Below are 11,865 nucleotides of genomic sequence, written 5' to 3' on the forward strand. Positions count from 1 at the left end.
AATGTTACGGACTGCCACTTTAATGTACATATTGACAGAATTTCTCATTTTCTTCAGCCAGTGTAACAAACAAGCCAGTGTTTACGGATGTGTTCAGGGAACGCCGCTGCCTCCGCGGACGCTCAGCCCCCCAAAGCACATCATGTTTACTCACAAATCAAATCGTCTATTCCCCTTGGTTTGCAGGAGGGCTTTGTTAAAGTCCGTATTCCTTTCCACCACACTAAGTCAGCAAGACCGTCGTGTCAAACGAGTCTGCGAGGCTGAAAAATGTTTGAAAAATGTTGAAAAGGGGATTGGAGGGACGGGAAGGTTAAACCAGCGGAGCATTCAGAGCTCTCTCTCTCTCTCTCTCTGCTGCTAGTCAGTGAAGGACATGGCTGAAAAGGAAAAAAGCTATTACCTAATGAGCCACTTAAAGAGCCATCTCTATTTAGGTTTCATTATTTTGCTGTAAATCCATCGCAGCCTTTGCCTGTAAGTCATTCAAACACAAAGTGCATTATTATTGGGCTGGGGGAAAAAACCTCAACTGAATTTCAAATGTGATAAGTTATCGCCAAATCATTTATCCCCCCCCCCCCCCCCCCCCCCCAAACTGCTCAAATGAAATATCTTTTGTTAACATTGTTTAGCAACACACGTTTATCATGACAAGGCAAAAAGGGGGCAACAAATGAGATAATTACCGGGGGAACCTTCTCACAGTGCTGTTACTAATCCATCGCCGGCTCCGAGACAGCGCCTTAATTACATCCTGTCATTCACCGCAGCGGAAACATGGAGATGGTGAAGATGGAAGACTGCTCAGGACGTCAAGCAGGAAACAGATACGGGTGTCTACAACCAGCTACAAAGGCGCGTCACGGGCCACTCACTGCCGTGTCGGCGATGTCGTACTGTACCACCACGCGTCGGGGACGCTCGGGAGTCGGTGCCTTCAGGCTGACGAGTGATACCTCGGAATGCACAACCGGCAGCTCTCCAAAAGAGGAATTATCAAACTGCCTTCCAAAAAGCATATGAGTCGTGCTGTCTGATAGACTTAGACATTAAGGAAATACAGACATGTCTCTTTTCGGCCTGGTGCCTACTAAATCTGGATGTGGCACTTCAATCTATATCTTTTATTACTGACTGGAATGTGTGTGCACCACTCACTTTGAAAGCTGGTATCATGCGTGCTCGGGTTTGTACACAAAAATAGTTTGATCACCAACTCCTGATATAAAGGACCATTTCACCCACTTCTGACGTTAATGAAGCTTTTAGCGGTTCAAGCAGGAAGACAGATACTGAGGTTCTGTGCAGTTATTTCTCTGGGATCATCTTATCTCAAGAACATTTAATCACCAAATGCGAAGCGATTCTTTCCACGATTGCATTCAAAGTCAATGCCAAATGGAGGAAACAAATCAGGTAGCAGTGTGTGGTCCCCCAGAGCTCTGCAATAGGAGCTCATATTAGTCCAGAGACCGGGCCAGAGGCTGTCTATGGTCCAAAAAACAATCTTGTTGCCCTCTCGAGTGACACCAATCCACACAAATGATCCCAGGAATACATGGGAACACACCTGAGGTTGTGGGAACTTTCTAGTAAACAAAAGTAGCGCTTCAATGCGGTGCGTTTGTTGGCGCTGCCGCATGTCAATCAGCGTGGAACTGGTGGTAGGAATGAGTATCGCCAGCGTGCTCGGGCTCGTGCATGTGTGTCCTCCATACTCCCTTGTGAAAACATTGTGCTACTAGTGGTGAAAAAACCCCACAGGGCACCTTTAAACCAACTTTGTCTCTCTGCTGTCATTGAAATATCCTGCACCATCCCACTGACACAAGTGTCAAAGCCAGTGTTATTTATAGGGCATTATCTCTGATGAATTGATCTAATTGACAAGGTCAAAATCGTTTATTAAATGAAGCTTCTCGGTGTTCTCTTACTTCGTCTGCGTCTTTGCTGAATTTTAATGAGCTGCTGTTTACATATTTATCAGTATCAGTACTTAAACAAGTCACCAGAAAAACTCAGTACTAGCAAGTCAAATCATCCCGAGTCCTTTACACACTAAGATACACTCCACTAACACCCTGAGAGCTGAAGCCATCATTTGTCTAATTAATTAGGTTGACTTAATATTAAACTCAAATTAGTTCTAGCTCCTCAAATATGCACTGTTGCTCTGATAAAACAAGCCATTTGTAGAAATGAAAAATGAAACTGACATTTTACACGCAATCAATCAAGAAAATGATCAACCAGTTGATCTGTCATTCAAAAAAGGCTTGTTGAAACATAAACGTATGTGCAACATGTGAACCCGACTCCAAATATTTTGTTGAAAAGCTGTGAAATGAAGCTGATTTTGAAATGATTTTCTCCATTCGTGTCACATAAATCCTCCATTCAGGAACACGAGTGGAGTTCTGTAGTCCAAGTGAATGCTGACAAAGTGATCGCAATGCTTTCAGATCCACATGAACACACTTCCACGGCACACTAGAACCTTCCTTGGGCGGATATATTTAGGTCACTGGTTGATGACTTGGACAGATGCACAGTGGAGGTTCAATCCTGTGTGTGTGTGTGTGTGTGTGTGTGCGTGTGTATGTGTGTGTAGGGAGAGAGAGAGAGTATAGTGCCTGTGACCGTGCATTTATCAGCCATGCCATGGCCTACAGTGTGTGACAGTTAGAAAGCTGGGGCCGGGGGGATGCCCCACTGGCATTAAGAAAGCTCTCTCCCTGGGATGCGTCAGCCAATGAGCGGCGGACACTCGGGGGGGTTGCCTTGTTAATTAAAGCTGGAGTTGTTTGTCAGCGCTGTTGTATGATGCACAGTGCTATCGGGGGGGAGGGGGGGCAACGAAGCAAGATCGCTGCAACCTCTGCAACAAATCTGCTGCCTCACTGCAGGAGTGAGACGTCTCGTTACAGCAACAGCTGCCGAGGCTTCAGGTGTCGGGATCACTTTGCACTACGTTGCCCAGCCTGCAATCAGAGCCCACCCCAAAGACAAGATGGGATTTACCCAAGAGGTGGTCAAACCTGTTGACATTAGGAAAGCACAAACGTTAGCTGAAGCTACTAGAATATTAGACATGGGACTAAACCCTGGCCAAAATCATTCATAATATTCTATTAATACTCACTTCAACATGCTGGTACCACTTTACATTTGGTAAAGGTATCTCCTTTTAGTGAACATCCTTTTTTTGTGAAAAACATTTTCATATCATGACCAACGATTAGGGTTGTCACGATACCAGAATTTCAGTAGTCGATACCAATACCTGTGAATTTCCACGATTCTCGATACTAATTCGATACCACAATTTTTTAAAAAAACAACAGGACCCATGTACTTTTAAATTCACTAATTTATTGAAAACTGCTTCAAACTGTCAAGTATTTAACACCACTGTGCTTTAAGATCTTTTTGCACAGAATTTAAATTGCAGTACCAGCTGCCAACAGACCTATAGCCATCCAGTATAAAAACAAACAATACTGTGCTTATAAATATGGTCATAAATAGGTAAACAGGTTTGACGTGCTTCCTCCTTTGGTCTGAAAACTTCTGAGGCACTTTTTGCATGTCGGCTTGTTTGAATCAAGAATTGCTCCGGATTCATCCGCCTCGAATGCAAAATATTTCCACACGCGACTCTTCGCACCTGTCTTGTCGACGAGCCGACGTGTTGTGCTTCCGCTCCCACCTGCTGAAGCCATTTTTTTTGAAGACGGCAAGTTTTCTTCTTCAGCGCTGCTCTGTGCTGCTCACACGCGTATACTGCCCCCGTCAGTTCCGCCAAGAATCAACACGGCTCGCCGAGTGAAAAGTTGTATATTCGGTTCTGACGTTACCAGAAAAAAGCAAGTATCAAATTAATTTTTTCGTGTCGGCATCGAATTGGTACCGAAGTATCTGTTCTTGTGACAACCCTACCCATAATAGAATCCTACATCGTCCCATCCAGAGTATATCTATGTTTCTCTATCAGTGCCATCAGTGTGCTTACTAATTGTCATTTCACGTTGTGACATGAAATGTCGTCACTGTGCTCACTGTGTTAGCAGTAGGGCTGCACGATTCTGGAAAAAATGTGAATCACAATTTTTTTGCTTAGAATTGAGATCACGATTCTCTTGCACGATTTTTTTCCACAAAATGTTTATTGCACTGATGAACTTTAACAAAACAAAAAAACGTTTGTTGCTTTGGCAGAGCCATAGTAGTAGTTCTATCATTGGAAGATAAGTCATTTTTACCAAAGTAAAAAAAAAAAAAAACACACGGGCGATTTTAAGTATTGCACACTTGGTGGGCTGCCACTAGATGATGATTGACAGGCGCTCTCCTTCATACAATCACGCCTACACTTCATGGCTGCACCTGATTGGACGATCGCTTTCACAGCTGTCCTGTCTGCTCCGGAGTTCACGCAGACCAACATGGCGGCTCATTTGGAAACTTTCTCTTATTTTACAAAAATAGTTCACAAAAAGGTGTTTCTGAAAAAATTTTAAGCGAGAAATAAGCTATGCAGTTGCTGAATCTGTCTTTATTTTAGATCGACAACATTCAGTTCAGAAGATTTTCGCGAGCGTTCGCGAGCGTTCGCGAGCGTTCGCGAGCGTTCCCGAGGCGGCGAGTCGAGCCCGGCGCAATGAATCGGACGCGGAGAAACACCGCTGCCTGTGGACACGCACCTTCTCTCTTTCCAAACACTCAACTGCAGGCGGCTTCCTCCACTGAATCACGTGTTGTAAAGACGCTTTACCATAGGTTGAGGGGCGGCAGTGCTGCGTTTGGGGGCGCTTCAAAAAATCCGGAAGGAAATAGGAGCATTTGTGATGCAGCTCGAGATATAAAATGCTTCAGAATCGCCGTGTGTAGAAATGAGATCACGTGTATGTGTGAATCGAGATCGCGATTTTTTAACGATTTTTTGTGCAGCCCTAGTTAGCAGTGAGACGGCCCGTAATGAACGTGACGGGACTCGAGCTGTCGAGGTGTAAGTGTGACTATTCTCAGGGAAGGCTTAAGAACTATTTATTTGAGGCTTTCATACGAGCACTTGATGACACAGAAAGGCACATATTGTAAGAGAAATGTCGCTGGCTTTGAACCGTGCAGCAGCTGAGAAATGAACGGCCGGAGGGAGAGAAGCAGCGTCGCCAACAACTACTGTTGAGCTCCCCGAGGACAAGAGACTGCATTTCCCCAAACTGGTAGAGCTGCTCGGAGGCTAAAGGCAGATGATGATTAGTGTAAGTGAGTCTAACAGGGCCATGAAAAACTAAAAGAGCAAGCATGTTTAGCGAAACTTCCCTGGAGACAGACTCTACATCCCATCAAGAGCTTCTAAATTTATGAAGCCCATTTCTGTCCGATTGCCCGGCCTTTCGGCTTCCTACCCTCGACACTCGTTGTAATATCGCTAAATCAACTAAACCTAAATCCCCATTAGAGTGAATTTAGAAACTCATGCCGCGGAACGAAAAACCCAAACAAATCTGTAAATTCATGTTAAAGCAGATGAACAGAAGGATTGCGGATTAACGAGAGGGGATTTGCCACTCGGAGCAAATGGAGCAAATCAAACATCTTATTAATACTGTGACAGATGGATAATTGTGTCACTTTATTATCTGCTCACTTGTTCGATACCCGCAGGGAGACTTCTGGAAGGTTTAAGCCACAGCAAGTAATTGTTTTATAGCACAGCTGTCAGGTGAATTTCTAGGAGGTCAACTATCCAACATTCGTGAGTATTATTCATCCTCACGTCTATTCTAAGATGTTTAGAATAGAGGAAAGACGGGGGTAGTAGGTGATGATCTCATAAAGAAAGAAACATGAAAAACTTGACAAACATGGTTTTCCCTTTTATTCTGACAGGGTGAGTGCACTAGACTCTCTGAAGCGTCACCCATCTTCCCTCACGTTCATCTAATGGTGATAAGGTGCCGTGACAAAGCAGCGCGGCTGTGTTTGTGGAGTCGATTTGCACAGGTAAGTAAGCGGCTTTCCTATGAGAAACAAGGGGATTTCAAGCAAATAAACACAGCGTAATAAAATGCGGCCACAGCTGGAAATTGCTTTCAGGCTGTAATGAAACAGGTTATGGGAGCGGGCGAGACCCCCGAACAGCCTAAGCCTTCATCAAGGGAGCCTGATCCTATCAGCGGCGAGCTGGAATATCAACAACAACAGCCTACGGAAGTGCTCTGGGAGGAACACATAACCTCGGGCTCTTACCAACAGGCAGTAGCAGCTGTGCACGAGTCGCCGACTAAAATTGGACAATCAAATGACGGCGACAGTCACCCAGAGGTGACAGGGATTTCATGAAACATGTTCATCCTCAAGTGCTTTATAGAGCAAAAGGCTTAGTTTGAGATTAGAGAAACAAGATAGAGTAAATATTGGTATATTGGCCATGTGAGCTCGTTGAAGCCAGAGAGGATGAGATAGATGTCGGCAGAATGCTAATGAGACTGGGTGCCACACTGGCAAACAAGTAATCATCTTCTGGTTGCCGAAACTGGAAATATGGCTTATATTTTGAGTAATTAAGATACTATGCAGTCGAGCTTATTATTATAAATGTGACAAAAAACGCAAAAATAATTAAGCACAGGAACCATCAATAAATAAATCTTCACAGATCCATAAAAAAGGAATTCACCCGTCCTCTCCCTCTCTAATGAGGTTTTCTGTTTTTCTTCTTCTAATGATTCCCATCACAGATTCATTGGCCCTTCGGCATCCATGTCCAGGCTTGTGGCAAATGGACCTGCATTGATATAAGGCTGTTCTAATCATCCGAGAACTCAAAGCGTTTTACATGTGAACATTCACACATTCACACACCAATGGCACAGCCTTCTGGGACGATGTGGGGTTCAGTCGGGTTCGGGTTAGCCCAAAGACACTCCGACATGCTGACTGGAGGATCAAACTGCCCAACGACAACCCGCTCCACCTCTCAGCCACAGCTGATGGTGCTGAATCCCCGCTCACGTACAAGAGCAACATTTCAATATCACTAATGCAACAAAAGTTTATTATTAACTATTTATTGTGGGTGCACAATTTGTTGTCCCTATTAATAATATGTAAAAAAAATTAGTTGCCTCTGATCAAAAGCCAAGAATTGATTGGAAATGTATCACAATGGGTCGCCAACGGCAGCCTGGCGACCATTACTGTCAAGCCCTGCATTAGCCCGACGGTAAGGCTCGACATAAACAAGATCGCACTGGCCATCAGTCACTTGGAAGAGGCCAGGCGGACCAAACACTCCCTCCACCGAGGGTGAGCGGCTTATCGGAGCATGATGCAATAGGTCAGAGCTATTCCCCGGCCAAATGCTGCTGTGTCCTCCTCATAATTGATGAGCAATTAGCACAGGTAGCATAGGTCATGAGCGCCACTCAAGCGTACAGTGAGTAGGTGAAGGAGTGAGTCGCGACCGATAATGAGACATTTCTACTGGGCGCACATTACAAACACTGCGTTTCCTACTCAGCGATGCAACTTATTGTCTGCAAACAAATGTGACCGTTGCTGTCGCAGATGGGAAACAGCAGAGGAAACGCGCATGAAGGCGGCGTCGCTTGTTTCATCCTCCACATACGGGGAAATCGAGGGGCAAAGCACACGAAACCTCTGCACGGTCCCTTATGTAATTGCACCAAATCCACCAACATCATTTAATAAGCGCAGTCAATTTGCATGCAAATCACAGCAATTACCACAAGTAGCATAACAAGTAGCCGGCTGGCACGTGAGTATCATCTCACATAGAAGGGGATCACGCCTCATTTGCTTAGCCTTGAAACAGAACCTCCAGTGAGGAGCACACGGTTTTATTCTGTGTACATTCAACATTGATTTAGCACTTGAGCAGGAAAACTATTACTGCTTGAGAGTGTGTAAAACCACAATTGATTAAATATTTTAACTTAATTTCCCTCTCAAGCACAAAGAGGCAGCTGGTTTATCGTGACAAAGCATCCAAAGAGAAACCTTTTTAGAAAACTCCACAGACAGGACAGTTAGCAGACGTGAACCTGAAGCACCTCCGACTCTTTCGAAAGCACACGTTAGAAGATTCCCAGAAGTCAACAGGGCAGGACAGATCGCGCTGACAGCGATGGAGACGCCAGCATGCCAGTGGAAGATGCCCAGATGAGGCCTTTTGTTGCACTGACGTCTTCTTTCACAGTCAGTGGCAGAAAAATCCACAAACATCTTTACAGCAAATCATCAGGAACGGGGGCCGGCACACACATTTCAAACACACTTGATAACAAGTACCAGGTTTATATGAGGGAAGCACTGCAGCCTTGCTGCGGTGCTAAATGGGGAGTGTATCCTACTTTATGATGCTCTGGAATCTGCTACTGTATGGCATCATTCAGGTTTTTATGAGGTGTAATATTCTAAATCCATAGCTGCTAAAGTCCCACTTTGACACGAAGGGCTTTCCTCGGTGGATTTTTCACAGGTGTTTCACCCATATTTTTTAATTACGCATTGCATTGTGGGAGCAAGAACGTCCAGCGGACGTAACGACAGGGCAGGTCCAACGTGTTAACAGAAGGGAGGCGGTGAAGTGAATCTATGTATGAGGCTGGACAACTGGTTGACATTTCATGCAGTTACTTGCTGCAAATCTGTATTCAAGCATTATTACTGACTAAGCACTATGTAGGAGGCAAGAGTCAATCGGGGCTGATTAATGCCGCTGCTAAGCCCACATGGGAGGTTGTTGAAATGAGGTGGCCGTGGTATGATCCACAGGCTTTCAAATTAGGTCATCATCTTAAAATATGACAAACCTCAGTGGGCCACATGTAATATGTTAGCTGTGTGTATTAAAGCTACACTGTAAGAAAGAAATCCAATGTAATAGAAATCCAATGTAAAAGACATAATGTTATTTTCCATATGCACAAACGGACTGTACCAATTCATAGACACTTCAGTCAAAAAAATAAATGACATGAAAAAACAAATGGCACTATCAATCTTGACTTCCTGACATATCTGACATCAACTGTTCACACAGGTGAAAAAAAGCTGATTACTCTCCCAATATAAGGATACTGAGCTAACATTAACACCTGAACATAAATCATTTTAATAAGCCCTAATTTTTTGTAAACACATTAGTTTGAGGAAGGTTTCTCCTAGTCCAAAAATCAATGAGAGTTTTCGTGGGTGATGTCCGCTGCCTCTGGCAACTTTCGCACCAGCGGAGGTTCTTGCTCCCACAATACACTGTGTAGTCAAAAATACGGGTAAAACACCTGTGAAAAATCAATACAGACATTTCCTTCATATTAAAACAGTTCAATGGCCCACACTTGTATGGACTGTTCTTCGAGTGTAGTGAGTCATATCAACAAAAGTAGCGCCACTGTTCCCAGAGTGAGCGGAGGGAAAACAAACCAAAAACAAACACAGGCCTGCTTACTTGATGTCCCGCAGGGAGCCATGTTTGTATGTCATTTGGACATAATGAGATAAAAGCAGATAAGGGCATGTGACTAGAGAACGTCCTTTCTACCTGAAATCATTCCTCATACAGATATAGCAGTCACGACAGAAACACATAAATGGTAGTTTATCAAAGAGCAAAACATGTCAAGAGTGCACTGACAGCTCACAACAATCACAACACAGACCATCCACGCCACAGCCATCAGTGACACCGCAGCAGCACCTGTTCACGGTCCTCCACGGACCAGATGCATCTCATTTACAACGCCTGCAGGCTGTCATATTCTACAAGCAGAGTTGTGTCAAACACTTCCATGTCTAGGGCCCGAAACAGTCCCATCCAGACCCAGGAACCAGGAACCAGGAACCAGGAACCAGGAACCAGAAAGGGGGGGGGGGGGGGGGGGGGGGGATGGTTGAGGGAGAAGAACCCCTGATCCTCAGTCTGGCCATCAGGAGAGTCGCAGAGACTGGTCCTCGTGCTGCAGGTGAGTGAGTGCATCCCCTCTTTGAGGAGCACTCCACTGATGAAGAATGCAGCACACATGCACGCACAAACGCGCGCGCGCGCACGCACGCACGCACGCACAGGTAATGATCCGGTTCTTTTTCTTACCTCCAGACGGTCCAGGCTTATGAAACTGGCGATAGCAAATCCATCAATGATATCCTCCTCCTGTGAGCTGGACTCCCGTCTCTTCCGCCGGGGGGGACGCGGAGCTCTGGCGGCGGCCGCGGGGTGCGGCGCCTTTTTGCCGGGCAGGGAGGAGGCGTCCCTCCCCGGACAGTGTCCCTCCCTGTCGGAGCAGGAGGAGTTGGGGTCGGGGCTGCGGGCGTCTCTGCTCCCTGCCTCCCGCAACCTCCGCACCCGCTCCCGCTTGGAGCGGCATCTCCGACCCGGCTTCAGTTTCCCCTCCATGTTGTCGGGGGAATTTCGCTCGCGGTGTCGAAAGAGAGATAGAAATGTTAACTCCACAGCAGGCGCTCGAAGAACCGCTGGCTACGCCGTGTAATAACAAGTAACAGCGGACGGACGATTGTAGGCTCCGCGAGGACGTGCAAGATAGCGCGTGTAAATAACAACGCAAGCACGGGCTCAGAACACGCAGTGACCTTGAGTACGAACCTCCCCAATCTCCATTACGATAAGCGAAATGTTCAAGTCTCCCCCCGCGCACTCGGGCGACGGAGAGAGGGAGCGAGCAAAAAAAGCGACGCGGCTCCACGCGTTATTTTTCTCCCCAGCAATATGTCGACGCGGCGTCCGCTAAAGCAGGTGCAAAACGGCCAAACTGTTCAAATCCACGCGTCACACCCGCCTCGTAACTTTTGTTGCATCGGAATAATAACGAGCAACGTTAAGCAGCCCAAGCCCGCTGCATACCGCAGACAGCGCAGAGGAATCATGTCGCTGGCCGTTGTTGTTTTCCACCAAAGGATCCGAGGCTGTCAAACCACGAGAGCTTTTTTGGGGGATACTATCCGTCCGAAACCGAAACGCCTGGCGAGCGAGTACGAAGCCTTTCGACTGCAAAACGCTGGAGCGAATAATCCCGTAGTTTGAAACCCGTACTCCTTCCCTGCGCTTCGGGGGGGCAAAAGGATCCCAAGTCTGTGAGCTAGGCTACTTAATGCGCAATATTTCCTAAATGATCCGAACCGTCCGATTGAGACAGCTACCCAGCGTGCAGCCAAACTCCATGAGGAGGCGATGAAGCGGTCTATTCCAGTTCAGATCATGTTGAGTTTCCTATAAATCCACTCCGCTGCGTCCCCTCGCTGCTCACTTGCTTCTGTGGCCGCTGCTATTTTCTATTCGCATAAGACGGCTTTGATAAGTGTCCTTAAAGCGACAGGAGTGATTACAATCTCCTCTCCCGCCCCCCTCCCCCCCATTCCCTTCATCCGAAATTAAGAGACACATTCGAGTTTCAGAGAACCCACACAACTGACGTATTTCCGCCACCTCTGGCCTACACTTTACCAAAGGAAGGAAGCTGGTGTAACACAAAAAAAGGAAAAATCATTCTCTCTCACTTTGACAGGGCAGGGCGATTTTTGAGTCTCTCTGGAGGGCACACCATGCCTGTTTGTGATGTCACACCCCCACACACACACATAGGTTTGGACCTCTTCCCCAGCTCCTGTAGCTTTGAGTCCCCACCTCCTAGTTGCATGTCATTGTCACGTTAATGCCAACTTTTCACGTGTGTACAGTGCATATTGCCTTCGATCGGCAGAGATTAGGCCAATGACATTAAGTGTTATCACTCTATTGTGTAACACTGATATTCATTACAGTTTCACTGCTCCTATTGTATAATAACTCCAACCACACTTCTACGGCTGCTTATT

General features: G+C 46.1%; 1 protein-coding gene across 10 annotated transcripts in view; it reads right to left on the bottom strand.

The window, feature by feature from the left end:
- Positions 1-11,300, bottom strand: part of fbrsl1 (fibrosin-like 1) — a 320,464-nt gene extending 309,164 nt beyond the window's left edge. For 7 of the 10 annotated variants that reach the window (XM_084024105.1, XM_084024101.1, XM_084024104.1 and 4 more), the window contains exon 1: positions 10,127-11,300. In XM_084024105.1, the coding sequence (XP_083880231.1) occupies positions 10,127-10,429 (303 nt within the window). In that variant the 5' untranslated portion in view covers positions 10,430-11,300. The remainder of the gene's footprint in view (positions 1-10,126) is intronic. The other 3 variants (XM_084024107.1, XM_084024109.1, XM_084024108.1) reach the window with 3 other exon arrangements.
- Between the last annotated feature and the right edge of the window lie 565 nt (positions 11,301-11,865).

Source organism: Eutrigla gurnardus (genome assembly GCF_963514095.1).
Source record: "Eutrigla gurnardus genome assembly, chromosome: 13".
NCBI lineage: Eukaryota > Metazoa > Chordata > Actinopteri > Perciformes > Triglidae > Eutrigla > Eutrigla gurnardus.